At 38.4% G+C, this 24,668-nt stretch overlaps 1 protein-coding gene across 6 annotated transcripts in view; it reads left to right on the top strand.

The window, feature by feature from the left end:
• Positions 1-24,668, top strand: part of FHOD3 (formin homology 2 domain containing 3) — a 374,111-nt gene that overhangs the window by 263,919 nt on the left and 85,524 nt on the right. For 2 of the 6 annotated variants that reach the window (XM_066185464.1, XM_066185456.1), the window contains exons 11-12: positions 11,660-11,758; positions 17,947-18,072. In XM_066185464.1, the coding sequence (XP_066041561.1) occupies positions 11,660-11,758; positions 17,947-18,072 (225 nt within the window). Of the gene's footprint in view, positions 1-360; positions 448-11,659; positions 11,759-14,103; positions 14,482-17,946; positions 18,073-24,668 lie in introns of all 6 variants that reach the window. The other 4 variants (XM_066185488.1, XM_066185478.1, XM_066185497.1 and 1 more) reach the window with 3 other exon arrangements.

Raw genomic sequence — 24,668 nt, 5'->3', positions numbered from 1 at the left:
GCGAAAGTTGGACACTGCTGAAGATACAGTTTGAAAAACAGAAGCGTGGTGTGTACAAGAGCATATCTTATATTAATTATAACATTTGGGAAGTTCTCTTGGTTAGCAGGGTATGAAAACTTGGAGCCTTAAAATCCTATGTTGCATGTAAAGCAGTCCTTCTTGCAAAGGTTGGGTTGACTAAAGTTTAATGGGTTCTGACAATATGAAAATGTAAGACTCCAGGTAATAGAAACAGTAGAGTAGTTGCATGTTGTATGCCACATAAGCAGCACTTGATTTTCTTTTTTTTTTTTTCTTTTGGCATTTGACAACACATTATTACTTGTTTTCCATCACCTTCTGTGGCCTGGTCTTAAGTGGGCTGACAGCTGAGAGCCCCACGGTCTTACAGGCTGAAAACAAGGATGACAGTGCATTTGAGGATGAGTTTAAAGCATCTTCAGTGTGAGTACAGCTGGGAGCTTCAGCTGCTCTGCATGGGTTGCCTTGTGCACGACCTTGGGCTCTTCTTCAGGACTTAACTATATCACTGTGAATCTGTAGCCATGGATGTGGAGCAGATATTTATTATTATATGATTTTTTTGTTGTTGTTGTTGTTAAGCTGATGAATTTGGACTGGAAATGAGGAGATGGTTCAACTCTGCAGAAATTCTTCATTCCCTTACTGTTAATTAATTAAACAAATAGAAGCCATCCAGGACAACTTCTACCAGTATGTCTTCTCACTATTACTGTGTATGCTTGCTAGCTTTATTTTGCAGTTTTCAGTAACTTCTAATAAATTTGTGTTTGAGCTAATTTTTAGTGGGAATAGAATGGAGGCAATAAAAGCACAACAGATTAGTTTCAGAAGCTCTGAAATATTTTTAAACCAACATAACAATTTCAATAATAATGCTACTTTTTTAAAAAAAAATTGTCCAGTTCTGCTTCACACACTCTTTGACAGTGACATATATTAAAGCATAATTTAAATACAATAAAGAAGTCTTTATCCAAGTAATCAGTTTTAATTTCATTGTAGTTGCAGTTATCTTCGGTAGGACAATAATTAAATTTTCTTCAATTCCATTTGGAATGTCCGACTTGCTCACCTGGCTCTGTAAGGAAATAGGCATTCAATTATGAATGTGTGCAATTCTGATCTTTGCTTTGCATATTAGTTAAGTAAAAATACTGCCTCAGCCCCCACCCCCATTTTCCAGTCCTCTTAACAGGTAAAGACAGAATATTATTGTAGCTGGGAAATCAGATTTTTTTTTTTTCCATGGGACATTATAGACTACAAAGTACGTTCAGGATTTGAGGATGCAAGTTCTATGCTCAGTGAAATTGTTTAAGTTATCATAAAAAGCAGTTAGTCAACTGTTGGATCTTTTATAATTCTTGTTTTTCTGGTAAAATATTTCTGGTAAACAATCTTTTCACATAAGCAGATTCTGTCCTTCACATTTTTAGATTTGTTATCTGTCCAAATCTGTAGTTGTGGTAGGAAGAGGAAAAACAGCCTTCCTGCTTTATCGTATTCCAGTAAGTCTCAACTTTCAGTGAAATAGTCCAGATGTGCACAACAGTATCTCTACACCTGATAGCTAAACTGAGAGGAAAAAGGAAAAGCTTTATGGCTTCTACTCATTAAGGTTTAGGCAGAAAAATACTGAGGTTGAATGAGTCCTGTAATGTTTTTACGCATTTATAGAATTTGAATTAGACTTAAATGGAAAAAGGTTCTCTGAAATAAAATTTTCAAATTTGAGCACAAAGCAAGATATTTATTGGTTTAAAGGACTTGAATAGAGCATCGTAAGTTTAGATCTTGTGGAAATTTGTATTGAAATTTTTAAATCCTGTGTTAGAATATGATGCAGGCATCACCTGATTTCGTCAAAAGAAATGCTCATTATGACCCTGCTGCTTCCATTGTTAATGTTGTAGAGAGGAATCTATACAAATGGAAAAAAATTACTTAATACCTCTATAAATCGAAAATTACTTCTGTTCGGCCATGAAAGAACTGTCTCCTGCTAATGACCTTTTGGTTCATAACCCTGGTCTCTCTTGAGAAAGAAAAAAAAATTGGCAGTAAGTTTTTGCAGTGCTGTATTTCCCAAAAAATAGTTACAAAATGGATTTCAGTCTTTATTCCTTCACTACATTTTCTTTCCCAGTAGGAATTGTAACAATACTAATGATAATCTTACTGTGTTGTTCACGCTGAAAGTTCTTAACTGTGTGTGGCTGCAGATGTGTCTTATGTCTGGTTTTACAGTAGATTAGAGCCAGCGGAATTGCCTCTGATGGACACGGTTAGAGACTGAAGTTGCACTGTTACACTGTACTACATTTTATTTTGGGAAATATTCTAGGTTATTTTTGGACTTCTGTATCAAAATCAGTAGAAGGTTGAATTTCTTTCCCATAATTCTACTTCACACAATGCTCATGTTTCTTTTCTTTCTATCTCATCAACTGTTTTGGCAGTTGCTTTGCGTTTGTTTACCACATCAAACAGGTTGCCCACAGTCATCTGCTTTGTGTCAACCGATAAGTCTTCCAAAACGAGAGAAATTCATGGTGCTGGTAAAACAACAACAAAAAAAAGACAATATTGGCCAAATTCTGTTCTGTCTCACAATGCTCTGTATCCAGAAAAGTTGTCTGAAGTCAATGGAGTTGGTCTGATCTACACCAGGCTAATTGAGAGCAGACTTTGTGTTTTGAGCTGGGAAAAGTTGACCGTAAATGCTAAGGGTGACCAAAAGGAAAACTTGCAGGCCTTTTTCATCCACTTGGCAGCCTTTTTCCAAACTAAATGTATTGCTTTTTCGCCTGTGGTTCTAAACAAATAAGGATCCAAATCTGCTTTGTGTTAAAATAGTTTTCATGGAGAGCAAAGCCTAGCTTGATGTGCCTGTTACTAAATAAATAAGTTATGAAGTTGATAACAGCTAGTAACTGAGAAGGGCTGAAGGTTGATTTAAAGGTCTGTACCTACTGCAGCATACTGTAAGAGGCTTGTCCTGACCAGCAGCAGGTCGGCTTTGCTAAAAGTTCTTTCTCTTACCATGATGGCATAGAACAGCAATAAGCCTGGCTGAAACTTCAGTCCTGTTAACATGATGTTTAAATGCTGTGCTGGAGGTACCTCTTAAGGTTTTCTGCCCTGGTCCAAACTGAGTGCTTTCAGTCTGTGGTCTAGCATGCTGCTTCTTATGCAGTAGACTTTTAAACACATTCTTCCATGAGTTGTGTTGTTTGTTTGTTTTCTTTTTAAAGTAAAGATAGCTTTTTCCAGTAAGGCCATGGATAGAGTCAGGGAAAAATGCAAGGAGTGGCATGGAATTTTCACTAGATTTATGTCGTTATCGTATGCAGCCATTTATGGCTAAATAAGCATTAAAGGGAAAATTTCTGTCTCTCTGTCTTTCAGTCTCATCCTGACTGGGTTTCAGAGAGTAAAAGGCAGCCTGCTCAGAAGTTCTCAGTGCTGTCTTGAGCACTACACAGCTTCTCTGAGTTCTGTACATACAAATCAGAAACAAATGTTCCTCCCAGTTTTTCAAATTATTGTTTCACATTTTGCTGTGCATTTCCCTTTCTTCAGAACTGCACAGAGACCATACTCATCTCTCGCCCTGGGTGTCCCATCACAGCTGTGTCAGCCAGATCTTAGCAAACAATTCAAGGGAGCTTCTGGGAGATTTACACTCACACCTCTTACCAGCATTTGAGTGAACGGCTTCATCACTGGAATTAGTTACAGTGAAAGACTGAGGTTTATGAAGTTGTGAATAGCTAGGATTAGGTATTTGCCTCTCTTTATTAGACTCTCTGCTTTTTACATCCATAGCTTTGATTTATTTTATAATATCAAAAATCACCGAAGAATCTCTTAAGATCAATATTATAACACTAAATGTGTTCATCTTGACATAACCTGGCCATGGTTGGAACTTTCTTGTCAGTATTCCTGTGCTTGACACCTCACAAGTGAAAGAACTGACTGCCATCTTAAGAACTTACCAGAGTGGAGTCTGCATTCTGCATCAGTGACCAAAGCTGGCTTTAGCCAGCTTTCTCTTAGTAGACTATGAGGCTAAAAAAGACAGAAGAAAGACCAACTATTCAGATCCACCTGAGGCTGCCAGGTTTTCAATCTGAAGAAAGCTGGCCTTCAGAAGAGCTATATTGATATGGTAAAAACAACAGAGAAGCAAACATGAAATTATGTATCTATGAACTTCGCTTTTTTTAGGGTCCTGCCTAGAAGCCTGTTAGGACTCTTCTTCTGAGCAAAGAGTACAGGGAATTCCAATGTTCCCCACAGATTTCTAGGCTAGCTGGACACAGTTCCATTGCACAGCACACCCTTGGCTCAAGGTCTTTCACACCCTTCATGGTCCTAGAAAAATACAGGGAAATAGTGGTCAAAATAAAGGAAAGCTCTGTTGAGCAGTCATAAGGACCTGTTTGTTGGAAAATGCATGTTTCTGATGTTTGAGGATTGCCAAGACGCAGGCAGAGATCATGATGCTATTTTGATTTTACCAGAAAACAATGAATACAGCTGAGCTTCTGATGCTAAGCATTTTTTGTGCTCAACTTTGGATTCCTGTCAAGTTTCTAACCAACAGCACAGACCTTAGTTTGCTTATTAGGCCCCATTAAGTGATCGTTCAAATTGCTTCATGTAGAGCCAAGACTGCAGGGTTGGTTTGTCCAAGATACATCTGAGACTTCTTTTTTTATTATCGTGATTTTCCATGTTTTCAGACATCCCAAACCATAACTAATCTTTTATTTTTCTCTAGCATTTACTACGGAAAAAATCTAGTTTTGTCATGATGTTTCAAGTTCTAGTGACTTTCCGCAACACTGTAAGAGAAGATTTGATTGTATAAATACTTAAAGGCTATAGATCAAGGATATAATGGTGGGTGGGGTTTATTTTATTTTATTTAGGATGGCTTGTTCTACATCTCTTAGAGGTGCTGTCTGTGTCAAATATGATGAGTAGTATGACAGGTATGAAACAGCAAAGTGGGGAGACCCGACATCATCATTTGATGTAAGACTCAGGTTGTGGTATAGATTACTAAAGGCCCAGATGAGAGAAGAAGTTAATTTCTCTTTTATTGCTGTAACAGAAAAACATATTGGGGTTTTTGTCCTTGATGTTTGTCTCTGGTTCCTAGTTTTGGATATTTAAAACAACTGAGGCATGAAATTAGACAAAGAAAACATCTGCAGGATGAACATGCAGGCACATATCTGTAGATGTGAATCTCTTTAATACATATACATTTACATAGACATACAGATATACATATGAGCTGAGTTACCTAGCATTTGGGTGTGCTTTGACATTGAATGGCATATGATTGGTTATGAGAGAGATAATAACTCTTTTCATAGTATGGTTGGTATGGGTGAAAATGGAAATGGGATATAAAAAAGAATAGGTTTTGGAAAGATTTATCTATGAAATGAAATGGCTTGGTAAGGTAGTCTAGGCAGTGTCTCTTCGTAGCATCAGATCTTTATTAGTCTTTGACAATACCTTACAAAAATCTAAACTATTTTATGTTTGCAGCGGGAGAACACATAAATTTCTCCTGTGCAGGTAGGAATTGAAGTGTGAAGCCAAGCAGACTCTAAAGGAGAATCCTAACAGTGTGAAATTTGTAATCTTACTCTTTGTAATATCTTAGAAGCTCCCGTAAGGAGTGCAGAAGAGGAATAGTCATAAGATAGGTTAAGAAAAATTTTCTTTTGAAGTCATACCATTAAAAAGGACTGCATTGATGTATAGATAGAAACTGACCCATTATGAATCAATAATAACACAAAAATTTAAAATTTACAACTTTCAAGTCCAGGTCCTATTTTTGTTTCAAGTTGATATCAGCTCTTTTTATATAAATTAAAACATCTCTGTAGTTGTGTTACATTTTCTAGTAGGGATACTCTTTTCTGACTGCAGGTCTCACTGAAAGGAAATGTTTTATGCTTGGTACACATGCAGAGTCCAGTTAACAGCAGTGCACTTTGCTGTAAAGGCAATGGTAGATTTTCTTATTTGAACTTCAGGAGGAGTGAAGAAAGCACTGAAGTTTAAATAGACTATAGCTCCATGGCAAATGAAATCACAGCATGACTTAGCCTTATTATTTTACTTAATTTTTTTCCACTGTGTGTTTAGCTTTTGTGAACTACCTGAAGAAATACAATGCCAAACTAGGGTGTGAATGCATTTCTCTGGATCTGTATGATAGTGTCTTATACACTGGAGTGTACTTGCCTTAGAGGGGTCACCTCTCCAGTGTGTTCCCAGTGTTTGTAAACATGATCTTCTGAGAACAGGAAAGGGTTTTTACACACAGGATGCGATGTGGGGAGGGAAAAAGGACAGCAGCTAGGTAGGATGCCATTTCCTACTGAAGAGTCAGTAACAGTGGCTTTCAAGTGTTAACCAAAATGCACTTCCAAACTCTGAAAATAACATTTCTTCTTTCTGTATATATTTCAGTATATATTGCTCCAAAAGTCTGTCTGCATCATTATTCGGTTTCTTTACCTCTCTGCTCTTAGAAATGTAAAAAATATCAATGCTGTTCAATGATCAGAGAGTTGTGACTCTTGAAGTCTTTGCAAAGCCTTGCCAGTATCTTAAGCAATGCTCTGCTGTCTTGCTCTGGTTTGATGTGTACTGTATAAACCAGCTGCAGCAGTTAAACAACTGTGGAGGCATTGCCTAGGTATTATTTAGGTGTGAAAAGCTGTTGCTGATCTTATTTTAGGGATAAAAAAGTAACAGGAACCTAAAGGTAAAGGGCAGATATGAAGGCATAGTAAGTGCATGTACTTCTCATCATTTGCCATTTCATCAACTTTTTGTCTGAACTGTTTTCTTTATCTGGGGCAGAAATACCAGGATCATTTTCCTTTTGACCTTTGTAATTAGTCACTTTAGTCTTCCTGTATACAGGTTAAATTTTGAGGCTTACACATATTGTTATCCCTATAGTTTCATCTATTTTCATCTTCACATAGTTGCACCAACTGCAGTGATAGGTAGTGGGGTTAATAGGTGATTTCTTTAGTTTTATTTTTAATGGAGGAGAGTGTATTGCCATATCTTTATACAGACTTATAAGTGTTGAATTTAAATTATTATCACTTTTAACTTTCGCCTAAAGGTCTGGTTGAATCTGTTTTGGCAGCTAGGATAGAAGAAAGGAAGAAGCAACAGAAATATACCAAAACATTTGTTTATTTTACAAGGATTTAGAAATTTGTCTATGATTTGTGCCATCTAAGCTATAAAAGTAAAATTCTTTCATGAATTGAAGAAAATGGCAAGCAACGGCAAGAGAGAATAAAATTACATCCATTGTGACTTACAAATATCTTGATGGAACATTTTCAGTTTCTCTTTGTTCACTTGGAGTTCAGGGATGCAGCTGTGCAAGAGGTAAAACAGGTCAGAGGTTTGCAGGAGAGAGGGTGGAAAACAACCTTGAAAGGAAATTTGTGAGATCAGCTGTAGTATTCAATTTAAAATAATATTGTGAATTGGGTAATGGTGGTCTTATTTCATGGAATGTGGCTTGTAATTCTGGTCATAAAAACATAGAACAGTTTGTGTTGGAAGGGACCTGAAGATCATCTACTAGATCTCATGAGTTAACTTCTACGTGCATTGTATGTGCAGACCAAAGCCTTGGTAGCCCAATTATGGCAAGATGATTTTTTTTTTTCTATTGTTCTGTATTCTGGTTCATGCCTGGTTAAATTCATCCTGAATTAAAATGATTTGAAGCATACCTTTCAAAATTTCCTTTGATACCATGCAAAGCAGAATGTGTTTCTGTGCTCTTGCTTATTTTGTTGGTGTGGGGGTTTGTTTGGTTTTGTTGGTGTTGTTTGTTGGGGGATTTTTTGTTCCTTCAGCATAGCCTTTGATTTTTGGTTTAGGTCTACCTTTGGGATTTTTTTGGAGGCTGGTAGTGAGAAACTTGTGTTTCTGGGCTACATGGTAGAAAGAAATACTACGTTCTTTCAAGCTGCCTTCATCAAAAACTCTGCAAGGGGATGGCAAAGAGCCTGAAGAAGACAGAGACTACACAAAACCTTGTACACATTGCTCAGCTCTAGGGTACAGTGGGACAGAGAGCAAGTTTTGGTGCTTTGAGTTCTTGTGGACTAAGTGCCATTGTCTTCAGACTGGTGTCTTAGAATCATTCAACTGTGACTAGGTTAGGTCAGTGTGTGAGGTGCAAAGCCGGCGTCTCAAGGACTCTGCCCCTGCCTTCAGCTAAACGTCTAAAAGAGTCCCTTTATTATCATTTCCTTTCATCAGTCTGTATTTATTAGTGCTTTTCTTTTTGCAGCTTTAAATAGTGATTTAATATCAGCAGGGCAAGTTTTTCTGGTATTCTTTTTATTTCTTCTTTTTAAATTTATTAATTGTAAAAAGGAGAAAAGTTAATCCTTTCATTCTAATCCTTTTGTCAAGATTTTGTTTTGCTGCCCTAGTGGTTCTCTCTCCCTAAACTGCACTTTCATAGTCTTTTTTAATATGCATATTATTTTAAGGGGCTATAAATAGGTTCGTGTCAAATTTTAGTTGAAACAACTGAGCAAATCCTGTGCCCTAGAAGATGTTTGTTAGTTTCCATGATCAGTGATAGACTTTATAAAGATTTGTGGAGGAGTGGGATTTTGTTTATTTGTTTAGAGTTTTTTAGCCTGCGGCAGTAATCCATTTTAAAGATGAAAATAAACAGAGTGATTGTATTGATATTTGTTTTCAGTGCTATAATGATTTTGTTTAAATATTTCTAACCTGTTACTTTTATCATGGAACTGAAGTAACCCAGGAACAGCCTTAAGGTTAGCTGAATATATCTGATCCTTCAGCATTAGCTGAAGGCCTTCCTCCCTGCCCGTGGATAAATATTTGCCTTTTGTAAATGGGATAGATTCCTCTGCACTACTAAAAACCATGCTGGCTTCTGCAATCTCATTTAATTGGAAACGTCCCTATGAGTCCTTTTTCTTAATTTAATTCCACTATTGCATTGACTCCAAATTTGCATCTGTATGTGAGAGGAACAATGAGGTTTTCCACATCATCCCTTCTCCACTGCATACAAAAATGAACACATAACTGAACAGTTCAGATGAGTTCACAGACCTGTCTGCTTTGTGTTTGAGCATCTGACTCTAGTTAGTGTTTTCCCATTTTAACAAATATTCACATGGAAATTCTCCTTTTCCACCCTTTAGGAAAGACTGAGTTAGCAGCTATTACCTGTTTTGTTGGACAGAATATCTGTCCTCTAACAAGACTGAAATGACTGCCACTGTTGCTTCGGTTAAAAGAAGAGCTCACATGATTCCTGCCTGTGAGCTTACCCCGCTCCTCTGATCTGTATGTGAACCCCCTTCTGGGGATATTCGGGGACTCTGAAACTGAAACTCTGACTCTGAAACTGTGAGTTTAGTTGCTAAAAGGGGACATTCAGAGTGTTGAGCGTCTCCCCGATGTGAACACTTATTTCTTTTGCGCAAGCTTCCCTTGACCACATTGGCTCCCCCAGACTGGAGAGTGTGCCTGCCCCTGTGCACACCGATCATCTCTGCTGCCAGGTCACACAGATCCTTCCTCTGGCCTTTCCAACTACTTGCCACATAGTTGCTGCCCTCCTACACTTAATATTAGCAAATGAAAAGAGCTTTCTCATCAAAGCTTCTTCTAAGATTTTGACCTAGGACTCAAGGACCTTTCAGGAAGGAGTCATTGGCCTAACAGAAGAATGAGCTCTCTGAAATCACTAATATTTTTTTTTTTTTCAGCTCTTTTCTCCATGCTGTGTCAACTCCTGTTGTTTTAGCCGTGCCTTCATAAGGCGGAATAAATTCTCAAAGAACTCTTTCAAATTTATGAGATCCAACATATCAGATGAGTACTTCACTCATTTTGGCATGGCATTTTGAGACTATTGAGGAGAGGAGAAATGTTGGCATCACTGGTGTGGAATCCTGGTGGGAGCTTTAAACACAGCAATAGTGGGGACACTCTTGTTCATATAAGCAATAGCTGTGCTGCCAGTATTATAGGGTACATAGTGCTCTAAACAGAGAATCATGATCCCACAGAACTTCCTGAGTTATTTCCCAAATCTGAATGCTGTAGGACAAACAGATACAGAGGTTGCCCTTCACAGGAAATAGCAAAGCTTCATCTAGTAAGAAGGAATTAAATGAATGCTGCCTAGTTCAACTCTTTCTTTTCTTTTTTCCAATAAATGAATAAATATGTGAAAGTTGAGAGGTGTCTGTGTAAGGAGGGTATGTATTTGTGGGCAGGACAGGGAGATGAAGAGACAACAACTGAGATGGTTATGTCACTAAGCCACCTTAGGAATGGTTGAAAGTGTTTACTTTGTAAATGTTTGCCAGAATATTGGAGAAGTTCCAGGCGCTGCCATTTTCCTGGTTATTCTGTAACTAACTCCATATAAATACAACAAATTTTGGATTGACCCTTTTCATTGAACTCAATGAGTTCATGATCTCACACTGTAAATATTCATTATTCTTATAACATGAAAACTAATTTTAAATGGAAAAAAAAAAAAATCCACAGAGCATCCCTTCAGAATCAGAGGAAAGAAAAGAAGCTTTCAGGAAAATGCAAGGAATATGAGTGCCTTACAAACTTCATTACTGATTGTATGTTTTCCTTTTTGCATGGAGCATAACCTAATGGTATATACATCATTAAATCAAGTGGAGAACTGTATCAACTGCAAATGCATCTTCCGTGAGTCTGTTGTTTTGGGAAGGTGAAATTTTGTAGATACGAGGGACAAGAGGCAGACAGTGTAGCCTTTTTCATTATGTTTAATACAGTTTTCCTATTATGTGGTTTGTAGGTTGTGGAGGCCTTATGCATGACTTACACTTCTCTTCTGTCAGAATTACTGCTGAACTGGAGCCTGATTTGACCGTACTAATGACTCTACTGAAATAATTCATGTACTGGCATCTGACAACTTAAATATTGCTATTTGCTAATAGTCCTGAACTGATTTGGTCTCTCTGTTATTTCTAGCTCAATGCTTCACCCTGTTCTGTTTCCAGTTGAGCTATTGGTTACTTAGCAGGATTGTTTTATTTGGGTTAATTTAGAAAGCATGATGTGCAGTGCCAGCTGTCCCATGCCAGCACAGCCTGTACTGTCCTTTAGGCCAAAAAGACACAACTTAATGACTAATGAGTTGAACATTGCTATTGTCATGAATGTTTTCCATTAATGCCTCTGCAGGTAGGGCAGCTGCAAATGGAAAACAAAGCTCAAGAAAAATCAATGGCAGCTTTGAATCTTAAAATAATAGTAAAAAATATAAACAGGGGGGAGGATAGTAGTTTTATATTGGTAGCTACTCTTGTGCAAACACATACTTATCATAAAGTTTTAGGTGGCTTTTTGTCTAATATAGGAAGGCTATAACTTCCTCTTCATCAATCTCTTTCTTCCATTTCTAACTTCATTGCATTTCTTTTTCTGGGGACTCATTTTGTTTTCTCTTCCACCTTCTTTTCTTCCATCCCACTGCATGCCTTTTTCCTTGGTCTGACTTCAGAGAGGATGAGTATGAAGAGGAGGAAGAAGAACAGCCAGTCACAGAGCCCAATACTGAGGATGAGGGGGAGGAAGAGGCCAATAGACAGGTCAAAGCCAGGTACCAGGATTCAGCATTGTCCCTCCACCTTTTCTTCAGGCTCTGGCGTGAACTCACCAGCACAGCGTGCAACAGCATCCACCTTTTCACTCACATTCCTTGATCACCTGTTAAAGCCACTCCCTAAGGAAATACTTTTGCATGTAAAAGCTTTTGAGAAGGGGCTGGGGGGAGGCAGTGGTAATGCAAAATTGTTTAATTATATAGGTTCAGTGCACTATGAACTGTCTGCACTTACTCCCTCTATGTAATGCGCACGAATCCTAAAAGCTTTAGTGAAAAGCATAACTTTAAGCATGGTTTGGTTTAACTTCTTAGTTAAGGCTATGATGAAACACCACAATGCTTAGCTGAGGGTGTTACTTGGTTTGTTAGGTTTTCATCCCTATCTTCACAATACTACCTTATTAGGAATATCATAGCAATTTACTGTTTCTAAATTGACATTTTTTGAATGCTGCCTAAGATTTCACATAAGTTTTTTTCATGTTTTAGTAGCAAAGAACTACTTTGAGGCAAAACTGATAAATATGTGTGTATATATATAATATATATATATAATTTTATAAATGCCTGCCCATATGTGTATATACAGGTATATGCAAATCATCAATCAATATTCATCATCACCTATCAGTACTCTTGTGTAAAATTTTCCACTTATTTCTGAGATGTATATATATGTGTTTGGCATTTGGCCACTTGATGCTAATAAACTGAAAGCAAGAAAATACATTCTTTTTTCCAGACAGCCATTTGATTTAGGTTAAATTATTTGGCTTTGCAACTCAGCAAATTAGATTGGATTTTTTTTTACATAAACCACATTCATGCAGATGCTGTACAGCACAGAAGGAAGAAAGGAAACTGTTTAACATGTGAATTCCAAAGAAAATACTGTATTGTTGTTGTTATTATCTTCCAGTCTACAAATCTTGCCAATGGCTGCCTGAAAATTCAAAATTAAGTGATAATTTCCTCAAATCTGATTCTTAAAAGTCAAAGCTAAGACACAAGTTATTGTTAAATCTCATGAGTAGACTAAAATACTGCTTTAAAAAGTGAGGAAGAGCCATCTGAAGAGCATATTGTGATTTTAAGTCATTGGTCCTTTTAAGATAATTTTCTCTTTGGAATAACTGGGTCATGTTCCCACAACTTTCCTAAGTGCCTTCTTGCACTGCCTCTGTAGCATAACAAAAATTATCTGTAACATGGCTGTTCATGTTAGATGCTGTCAGGTAGGACTGGCCTGGCTTCAGTGTCTCCTGTCAGGCACAGCAGGTGCAATAGATGAAGGTTTCCAGATTTTCCGTTGTGAGAACAATCACTTGGTGTACACCAGATGATTAACTGCATAAAATCCCAACATATCTAACATAAATTGTGGGTTTGTTGCCTATGCTGTGCCAAGCCCACAGCCCTCGGATAAGGACTGTGCTTTCCATGCCAGTTGGGGGATTGCAGAAGTGGTCTCGGGAGAAAGAAATCAGCCACTTGCCAAGTGATCCAGCCCAAAGCCCATGCACAGTGTTTATGCTGGAGTTACTAGTGAAAACAGACACCCTTGAGTGCAGATCCCATGGCTTTGCACCTGCTTTGTGCCTTCTGTCACTCACCAACATCTGCCTTCAGTAGAGGAAAGCAGATGTGTTTTCTGTTTCCTTTGATGCAAACTCTGCAAGTCCTTATGAAAGACCAGCATGGAATGCTGACACTCAGAGAAATCATAAATTAGTGCCTTCACACCAAGACAAATATCTGGTAAGGTGTTGCTTTTGAGATCATTCAAAACTTGAATTTTGACAGAACAGTGCTAATTAAGTACATTTTTATTTTCATCTTTGTTGGATGAACATTTTTACTAAAAAGATCAGACTCCTAGGGAGGATGATAGTCAGATATCTGGACTTGGAGAAGCAGTCCTGCAGACTGTATCTCGAAGCATCGGTGCTCCATGGAGTATTTTCCAGTGTGTTCAGTCTGGTTTGTACTGCTCGGAAGATGTTTACAACCTAACTTGAAATATAAAAAAACTGTTATGAAAATAGGTGTGAAAGGCTTACAGAAATTAGGTCTGAAGCCTATAGGTTCAATCCCTTCTTTTCCTTTAGAATGGGTTGCTTCTTTTCCCACTATTTCCAACCCCAAGAAGAATCCCACTAGGATATAAAGATGTGAGTTATCTTTATTTTAAAAGATGTGATGATTGTCTAAATTTTGGAAGTTTTTGTTCATCTCACTCTACTTTGTTTTTTATTCTCCTGCAAGTTTTACTATCTATTATGTCCCTTTGTCCCATTTTTCTCTCCTCCTCCCTTTCTAATGAATTTTTCCTCCTGCAGTGAGGTTCCAGATGTGCATGAGGCCGTGAAGGGAAGCTTTTCACAGGGTTCTGACTCTTCAGCTGTCTCCAGTGCCATTTCTCCAGCTGAGAGGCCTCTCGCCTGCTCTAGAGCAAAGAGCTTTTCTAGCAACTCCTCTTCTGTGCCTGACTCATCTGTCTCTCATCATAATTCTGTCCTTTCATCACCATCTTCACCTGCAACGGCATTGCTGAGCTCTCCCCAAAATTCCTCAGCATCCATTACTCCAAAGGCATCTCCATCAGTGGAGAAATTACCTTATGTACCACACACTCCTTTTCATCTCTTCTCATATGACTTTGAAGAGTCTTCAGCACCTGTGAAAGAGAAGGAAGCAGAAATGATGAGGGAAAACAGGTAGATTTTATATAGCTGACAACAATTTTTAGATAAATTAATAACACTTTCCAAGAATTTTAGAGCAGTAATAATGTTACTCTATGTGCTGTATTATTTCCAGAACATACTGTACTAATTTTAGCCCTGTAAGCCTGTATTTTGATTTGATATTTTCCCCTTGCCTTTGCTGACATCATTACTCTTCTTCCAGGTCTGTAGTTAATAAATATCCTGGCCTCGTCTGTAGAGCAGTGGATAAATAACCCATGATTTGGGAGATCACAGAAAGAAGCACCATTTTGCTCTCATTTACAACAATGTAATTTGCAGACATGTTTTCATGAAAATTAATGGGGCTCTTTTGATATAAAACCAAGAGAGGTCAGATCAGCACTTGAAATTCAGGGGTGAAGTCCTGGCTTCAAAGGCTGAACTGCCAAATCCTAAATTCGTTGTTTGATTACAGTGCATGTCTATCTCATGTGCAATTTCAGCTCATGCTTGTAATAAGAGATCTATAAAGATAACACAGAACTCAGAATAGACAGTTTCATCTCTACAACATCTGTTGAATTTACTTGTTACTCATGCATTTCTCTTAGTTTTTAACTTTAATTTCCCATCCCACCCATCTAAAATAAAAAAAAATATATTGTTTTGTCTCATCTGTTTTTAAGTAAAAGAGATTGACAGTAAGTAGCACTAAAATAATGATAGAGAATAACCTTGAAAAGAGTTTGATGATTTTTTGCTGTCTCTCACGGTTGTCAGTGTTCTTTGAATTAGGTGCTGAAAACGTACATTTATATTGCATGCATGTTTATTTCTTCCTCTCTCCAGCAGTCCTTCTGAGTTTCTGCATGTGAAAAAATGTTTTGATTCCTTTGATCCTTTTAAATTTTTATCTTTCTCTTCTAATAGGCGGGTGTGTTTTGTCCCTTTTTCATTTTTCTGAAAAGCCTGTAAATCCAAGTAGTTGTTGACAAGTGACTTAGTTCACTTATTTTTCCTCTACCTGTGACTTGAACACTGGAATTCCTCTAAATTTACATTTTCCTTGATAGGTGCATTTTTCCCCTAGACCTCTCACACTCATTTATTGGTGTACCATTGCTGCTGCTGTTATACTTTAGAGAGTAGATTCCTAAATACCTCCTGTTACTGCAATATCTAGTATTACTGCAGTGATTTTTTTTTTCCTCTAACCATCTTTCCTGCTTCCAGTTAGTACAGCGGTTCAAGGGTGGAGGTGGGGATGGGGATTCTTCTGGGTTTATTTAGAGGTAAAGGAGGGCAAAGTCCACACAATTTAGTCAGTAATATGCCGATAAAAGAGGAAGATGTCTTGAGGGTGAATGCTGCTAGATAAGACTATTGTGCTCACTGGTATGTGAGACAAGAAGGTAAAATGGAAGCAATAGCCAGTACCAGAGGAAGGTTAGAAAGATAAACTTGCATGCAGACTTACCCTGATCTCCTGGTCCTGCCTTGCTGCTGTTCCAGCAACTCAGTGTTCCTCTAAATTTGATACAATGTTGTGTCCAGACCAGTCCCTCTGAATTTGTTTTTTTTTTTAATCATTGTAGGTCTGACTCCATAGAAGGTGGGTTCCCTCCATTTTCATGAGGGTTATCTTTGGACTAATTGAAAACCCTTGGTCTGAAAAAGGATTCTGCTCTGTGTCAGCTTTTTCATGGGGCAGAGGTGAAGAAAAGCGTGTAATGGATGATAAGAAGGTCTCCTTGCAGTTGATTGAAATGGAAATAGAGGTTTCTGTGTCAGAAACATACCAAATGAGCTCTGAGTTCTTATCAGGACAAGGGAGTTATCGCTCACTCAGTACCGGCACAGTCAGAACATTTTCTGGGCTGAGCCAAATGGAGAGAAGACCCAAGCTAGGTGTGTGCTACCAGGGAAGCTCCACACTGTCCAGTTACACAGCCTCCATCTGGCCAATGTCTCCAGTTTCTAGTTAGTTTTCTTCTGGGGCAAGAAGGCCCGAATGGCAATTATTTCCCAAAAAATTCCTTTTGTGGCTCAGAAACACGCATGTTAGAATTTTTTTTTCAAAAATTATTTCCCTGTTGCTGTTCAGTATAGTGTCTCAAAAACAGACAAGGGAGGGGGGTGCTCTCTAAAGCATTAACCTGAAATTGCTGTCCAAGACTACATGTTCTCTAAAGCACGATCCCTTCCATTGTAAAAGAACCTAGCTGAAATGTACTCTGATTTTAACGTGGGCCTTGGTGCGCAACAATGCTCTTGAACCCTAAGGAATGAAGCTTGAAACTTTGAATGAAATTTTGCCTGGCTAGATGAGTGTGCTAAATGGAGCTGAAGGAAACCAACCAGGCTTTTCCAATAAAATTGCTGAGTGAAATTACTGAGTGCTGATGTGTGCGAGGGAAGAAGCAGAGAGAAAAGATATGGTGAAGGAGGATACATTATATCTTAGGAATTATAATAGGGAAAATGATGTTGCTCTATTTCCTGAAATGAATTTTGTCATTTGGATGAGTTGGCCTTGCAGAGTACTGGTCTTCAGAGCACCATATGCTTTCCATGTGGCATTGTCTGTGAACAATATTAAAGAGAGAAATATTAACATCTTTGCAAATCAAGAATCTTTTCCTGACATGCTGTTTAAGTACAACGGTTAAAAGGCACAGCAAAGCAACACAACTGCCTTTTCTATTCAGTACAGGAGCCAGGATGAAAACATTGATAGAAGGGACTCTGGGGAGGTGGCTGTTCCAGAAGTCCTGGAAACAATTTCTCTTTGATCAGCAAGCTCACATTGAAGTGAAGCGAGTTTATGGGTTTTTTTAATGGAGAGAAGGGCTGATAGAAATTTCTAAAGCCGTGCTTCCGGAGACATGTCTTTTTAACCATGGTGATGATTTTTTACAGACATTGTAAGAAATGGCACATAAGCTATTACTTATGTTGGGGGAGGGGAAAGAAAGTACTGCTGGCTTTAATTGAAAAGAATGTGGTTGCTTTTCCAGTTAAAATGCAAGCATTTGCAAGTCATGGATGCCCATGTTGAGATCAGGTCTCAGGAGTGATGCCGTTTTCCTTGAATTTAGAAGATATGAATACTGCTGTTGTGGGTTGGTTTGATCCCTTTTCTAATGGCTGGATATCAGCTCTCAAAACAGCTAATAATTCTGAGTAACTAAGCAGTAATTCAAGTATTCCTGTTCTGCGTTTTCACTTGGGAGGACCATTCAAATCTCTCATTATTTTCGTTACCAATAGCTCACTGTTTCATCATGTATGTTCATGCCATGGTTGATATTAAGAGTACATGAATGGTTGTGTATTTGGAAATAGAGCAACATTTTCAGAAGGTGAATGTTTGAAAAGTTCTGGGGTATGGGATCACTGCCACCCCATAAACAAGAGGATTTACTGTTGCATGCCTGTTTGCTGATGGATTCTGTCTCTCCATTTCTCCTACTTTTCTTCCCATTTCTTCAGATACAATAGCTATGGAAGCAGCTCTTACTCCTCTACACGACCTTACGCTGGTGTGAGTGCCCCAACAACGCCCACAACTCGTTATGGGACAACTCTGTCACCACCTCAGGAGACCAAATCTGACAGGTTTGTAAATTAATCAGTGTTTTGACCACAGTTCCTTTGCAGACAGGATGATGGAGATAAATCTAAGCTGTTCTGAAGAAGTACTGGAAATAGCTTCTAGCCAGATTTTTTCTAACATGAGGAAAAAAATGGGAAAAAATCTAAATGTGTTCATTTCCCACTCATTCTCAAGCTTCTCTGTCAGACTTGATGTTAAATGCTGGGTGTATTTCCATCCCACTTCTATTTTCTTCCACTGAAATGGATAAAGCAGAGTTGCTTTGCACATAAGCTGTTCTAAGTATTAAAACGTGAAATAAAACACATTTTCTTTCTTTCCATTTTTAAAAATAAATTCAGATAGATCTATTTTTACTTCTATCATCTTAAATCAACTGCAAAATCCTGGACACATGCTTAGCTCAGAATTCCTAGGGCATAATTTTTTCCTTTCTTGAAAATACGTGATATATCTCATTGTATTTCATCAAAAGCAAACCATTTCTTGCTGTAGCTAAAGCAAACTCCTAATAACCTACCAGTTATCAGCTTGCTTTAAGAAAAGAATTGAAACGGGGAAAAAACCCCAAACCAGCAAAAAAAAATTTTTGATCAATCAAAATACTCTTTTGGATTATGTAAGGTATTAGGGGAAGAAAAAAGATAGGAAAATGTTATGGATACATGAAAAAAATTCTTGGCAAGAGATTTGGACCACCAGAAATTAACTATCTGTTACAACCTGAGAGTAAATGACAGCTTCAAAGGATGTCATACTCACTTTAAAAAGGAAAGGTAAAAGTTTTTTAATTAATTTAATTCAAAAATTTAATACAATAATTTTAAAAATATGCAATTAGGCCAGATGGGGTTTGGATTGTTTGTTTCCAAACTGGCCTCTAATTCATAAAACTGCATCTTCCACCCTGTTTTCTGAACTTTAAGGTTTTTTTACAGGATTCTTTTTCTGTATTCCAGTTATTTTTGTTAATGACTCTTTGGCATATTTCTGTCTATGTATGTGTGTTTGTGTGTGTATGTATATATGTTTGAACCTTCCTAATGCCTCACATCCTTTCCAGACTGCTACTCAGAATGGTTCAAGTTAGGTTCTTCCAGCATGCATGTATTTCTAGCCATGAGGTATTGATTTAATCCTTTTTTTCAAGTGAGTAATTACATTAAGTTTCTCTTTGGAGAAAGGCATTGTTTTTCATTTGCTCATCTTCCTGGAGTACCTTGCCTTGATTTGTTTTTCCTGATTTCAATTAAATAATTGCTGAGTGCAACCATAATAAAAAACTCTACACCAGCATATTCACCCCCGTTTGCCTCAGCAAAATTGATGCAAGATAAGCAAGAGTTAAAAGTATCACGCTGCTTTGGAAGTTTTAAGATTTTCAAGCCCCTGCTCTTGTAAGCTTGTGATTGCTACTGTGGCAAAGAAACCCCAAAGTGGTCAAACGCTGAGATGGCTAAAGATGGTTGGGCTTGTCCTGCAAGAGGCTGATGGCGCTGGCCCTAGTCCAGCAAAGAAAGCCAGCTTTCATTTCAGCATGTGCGTAAGTGCCTTGCTGGTTTGGAGCCAAAATGCCTTGGCCCCACAGGATGAAGCTGTAAAATTTGCAGATTCATGGAGAGTCAGGCCAGAGGGGAACTCTGGAATCATCTGTTGTGACCTATAATGGGTCTCACAGAAGCTAAATGAAAGACTCTTGTACTCTCACGTGTTTTCAAGTGGCAGCACAGGATTTCTCCTGAAAGCATTCCAGTAATTATTATCACTGCTAGAAAAATTTTTTTTTATTATTTTGAAGCCAGTTTTTCTAGCAGCATCTTTGAGCCAACACACTTCATCTTTCTTTTTTCTGTGAAACTAAAATGCTCTTCCTTCAACTGTCAGATCGCTTACATGTTATAAGTGACTGAACACAGTGCTCAGAGTCACATCTCTGTCTTTCCTTTGGGTTATGTTTACCACTTTCCACCTTACATGATAAAAATCTCTGTACTCCTGTTTAAATTTGCAGCTTGCAGTTCATGGTAGTTCATGAACTCACCAGGGTTTCTGCACTTTTATATTTGAGGGATATTACAGCCTGATGCTGTATATGAGTCTCTAAAAAGTATGAAAAATGCGTGTGCACCACAGCTGCCTGTTGTCTGCAGAATAGATGCAGTTATTTCTTTAAAGATAATTAAGTTTACAGTTTCAGATGCCATTTTGCATTCTCTTGCTCTTTTTGAGAGTGCTGCCACTGCATATGTATAGTTCTGCAAGCTCTAAAGAACTGACTGCTTTGAAGAAGGGCAGAAGCCTTCCTTAATTTCATTGTCCTGAAAGATATGCTTTGAAGAAATGTCCATGTCAAGATTGACAGATGGAATTTGCATATTGGAGAGTAGACCATATAGTGCATGATGCAATGCTTGGCACTAATTAGTAAATGGAAAGTATTGTGAAGGTTTTCGCAGTCTTCTACGAATGGTGTTTGTCTCAGATTATGTAAACACTATTTCCTACCTCCTGATGGTAAAAATTTACACGGATTCAAACACCCAAAAAAAGTTAAAAGATGAGGGTGAGGGGGAGAGGAAGACATTTGATAAGAAGCAGATGCGTATCTATGGTTAGCTCTAAGGTGTGTTTTCTGGTTTCAGCTTATGCTACAGTTATGCAAAGCCTTCACAGAAAGATTCCTGTCTTTTATCATGCAGGGAAGAGCTTCAGATGCAGGACCTGGTACCATTTATCTGACCTTTGAGAATGAGGAGGAAGGAAGAAGCAGCATTTAAAGCAGTGCCCAGCACGATGATTCATGCTCCATTCAGTTGCCCTGACAGGCCTTTCAAACCCTTGGCTGCATATTGCTTATGTAAACAAGAGCTACAGCTTAGGTGGATGGAAGCAGTGTGGTTGACATTTTGGCATTCATACTTTTAAAACCCTCTTTGGCTGAGATCAGTAGGGAATCATAAGAGCAGTATAAGTCAGTGCAAAAGCAGCTGGATTTTGGTCTTTAAAATCCACATCATCTAGATATTTCTGATTGTACAGCAGAAGAAAAGGCTTACTTTACTGTTTCTAAATACAGCTGAAGCCTTTTGGCAACTTCTTGCAATGCTGTTGTTCTCTCTCATTTCTCTGGATCCCCTGTGGAGAGCCATGTTTCTGAACTGCATATTGCAGCCATGGGAATCCTGCTGAAGGAGGGCAAATTGCAGGGCATTTTCTGTTCATCCCTTCATTGGGAGAGAAGGAGTGTGTCAGTTCTCTTGTATCTCTCTGCTTGTGAGAGTTGCTCCTTATGCATAAGAAGTATAACCCAGTCTGCCTGTTTTCTAATGCCAAAGAGTGCTTTGCTCCATAAATACGCTGCTCCCACTCTTCACAACTTAAATCACCAATTAACTCTTTCTCCCCAGTTAATAATAATAAAAAAAAGTCACTCTCATTACCTCATAAATTTTAATAACAAAGGGGAAGAGCAGTGCATGACTGAAACACATCAGGGAGAAAAGCATTTTTCTGTCCCTCCAGGTTGGCCCCTTGCCTGGGGACAGAAGGTGTTGTAAGACTAGTCTGTATTTCCATGCCTTATGCTCACACCTAGGATATTTCTGTCTAACCAGACTGCTTTGTCAGACTCTGAATCTAAGACAGTCACTCAAACTGAAACTGCAGCCTGGAGTCTGCCACTGGACATCAAACTTGTTGCTTGCAAAGCTTCACAACCCCTCATAGTGTCCTTTTGGTGATGAAGTGTTTGCACTGTTGATCATGGCTATCCTTAGAGGAGATCATGAAGGACTGTAACTTCAAAGGCAAAAGCTCCTATATTCAGCACCAGCTTCAATTCTTTCCACTACCAGAAAAATATCCTGCTGGTGTGTTTGCCAGGGTGGGTTTCTTCCGATGCAGTTTGCCAGATGGTTCCCCCTGGGCCTGACAGTCAAACAGTAGTGCACTCAGCCTAGCTCAGAAAGCCTTCTTGGGACACTGCTTGCCAAAGGAGCAAGAGTTCATGATCTCACCTCTATCTCTTAAATCAAACGCCAGAAAGTTCAGCTTGCAAACCTTCACTTCTTGAGGCTCTTGGCCAGTCACTTTGAACTTAGTCTCCACCTCTGTCTGGTCCCTCAGAAGTTCTTCCAAATCTCCAAGCCTGGTAAAGGCCTGCTATGGTGTTTGCAGATTATTCCTGTTTGAAGCATGTCCAGCTTTTCCAGAGAGTTAGAAAATAGGCTTAAGAAATATTAAATATATTTCACATTCTTTAATATGTTTTCCATCTCACTTGCTTTGTGTTCTACAGCAATACGTTACCTTGGGCTCCCATGATGCAGGGCCTTGAAATGTTGAGTGTTCATTTCCATGTTCTTCTATGTCTTTTAAAGGAAATGTACCTTCAAACATTTATTTCTAAAAAAGATCACAGACAGTGAGATTAGCATGCCTAGATAATAGGTGTTTTTTTTTTTTTCTCTTCTGATGCTTAAACACCATATCTGAAGCATAAGCATAAGGTGTAGCAAGAGTCTGCACACACTCTTCTTTTTAGTTTTATTCCCTTCCAGGTGCCTGAAATAGTGATTTGCTGGAAATCTGGCGCTTTCTTTAAAATTTCTCTCTTTAAAGCAAAACAAAACAAAAACTTCTTGAGAATGCCAAACAGCTTTTCGGTTAGATTTTCTATTAAAATTAAAGGTCTCAGTATTTGACAACACCAGGGACATACTGCTGGATGAAGCTTCTTGGCAGGTTTTCTTGTCTTTTTGGTTTGGTTTTTTTTTGGGGGGGGTTGGGGTTTTTTTTTTGTTTGTTTGTTTGCTTTTTGTTAGCAATTTATTACTAATTTGTGCTCTGCAGTTCCCTTACTCCAGTTGTTAAGTACTAAGGTAAAACAGAAACCTATGAAACAAAACCTGCTATACAACCTACAAAGCTGCTGCTCTCCCAAGAACTGCTTCACTCTCCATGGCTTTCTATTCTTTCTGTGTGTACTTCGGGGGTCTCAGACTAGGGACTGTGACAGTTTTTCCTTGTGGTTAAGTGCCAAGCACATCTCTCACTCTGGGTAACATAACGAGGAACGAATAGCTTGGTAGCTGATAATAGTGGCCCAGGGCAAAAGCCTCAACTTTATTGCTGAGATTTTAAGAGGAAAAATGACCTTAGGAATAACTTGATGATTTACAGTCTGAGAGGCAGCAGTGGCTTGCACTGGCCTAGCTGCTTGTTGAACTACTGTGTAAGCAATATTCTTGATTGCAGCTTTGTGCAATTCATCATAGGGCATATGTTTAAACAGAAGCATGAACTGGTTGTGGTTTCAGACTGCAGGGTGTTGCTGGCTGAACATGCCATGTGCAGTGCTGATGCTCAGGGCACACCCACCATAGCTTGGATCTATACCTGGGCTCTGCGAGTCACTTCCAGGCAAGGAATAACTCACATGGGGATGAGAAGCTGCAGGTTGCAGGGAGACAGAAGCACAGTGTAAAAGCTGCACAGGTCAGCTGGAAGAGGAAAGTGTATGTAGAAAATCCTTGTGCATTGCCCAGGCTCTGTGCAGCTCTGTCCTACTGTAGCTCTAATTTGCCTAGTCAGTCCCCTGTACCACTTAAAAGTCTAACATTAATCGATTCTTTTCTTGGTCATTCTCAAGTTTCTTTCTTAAAGGAAGCATTTAGTCAGTAGTTTTAGCTCTCAATTTTCTGTTTATTTTTGAGAGAAGTTTTGTAAAGATTCCTTAAGTAATGTTTAGTCTGTTTGCAAAGTCTTATATCAACATGCTTTTGAATTTGCCATGTCATGTAGGGAGACATAACACACAGGGAGTTTCTTTAACTGTGAAAAGCAATATGGCTCTTGGCAGCTTTGCCTCCCCTTTTGTCTTTCTAAGCTGGAAAGCGGATTTATTTTGTTAAAGCCAAGAGACATTTAGAGTTACTTAATGCCTGAGTAGGAGCTTCCTACTGTTGAACCCTCCCTGTAGCATTCCCATGGCTGCTGGAACAGGAGCACTTTGCAAAATTAGGTAATTAGTGCTTCCTTATTAAAGTTATTAGTGACTCAGCCCCACGTTGTATTAAAGACAATCCTGAATATTAACCTTATGATCTAAAGGGATTTCCTCTCAATTTTTTTAGCTCCTAGAACTATACATTTGGTTTTTGTATTCTTTATATATTATATATCTATAACCATTTATATTTAGCAAATTTTAAAAATTCAGCTAAACAGAGGGAAAGGCAGCCACAAAAAAGTATCTCAGAGCTTACGTGACTCAAGAACATTTGAAGTTTAGAATCTCAGTTTTACTTTCAATAAGACAGAAATATTTTCTTCAGTTTGCGACACGATTAGAGTAATTCAGGGCATAATCCCCTTCACAATGTATAGTCCGTGATGGAGTATTTAGAGAAAACTGTAAGAACTTGCAAAAAAAGTGTGAGAGATCTTGTGTCTGCCTGAACACATTATTTGTGCTTATAATAATGATTACTATTTCACTGCTGTGTTAAATGCTGTAGGTCAGGCTAGCTCAATTTTTATTCAGAAGAGCTTTGGCCTACAGTCAACATTTTGGCTTCAAATCCTATGCTCTGAGTAT

Source organism: Chamaea fasciata, unplaced genomic scaffold (assembly GCF_029207755.1).
Source record: "Chamaea fasciata isolate MVZ Bird 193981 ecotype frontalis unplaced genomic scaffold, bChaFas1.0.hap1 SCAF_1, whole genome shotgun sequence".
In the NCBI taxonomy this organism is placed as follows: domain Eukaryota; kingdom Metazoa; phylum Chordata; class Aves; order Passeriformes; family Sylviidae; genus Chamaea; species Chamaea fasciata.
The sequence above is the reverse complement of the archived record's forward strand: the minus strand, read 5'-3'. Positions and strand labels throughout refer to the sequence as shown.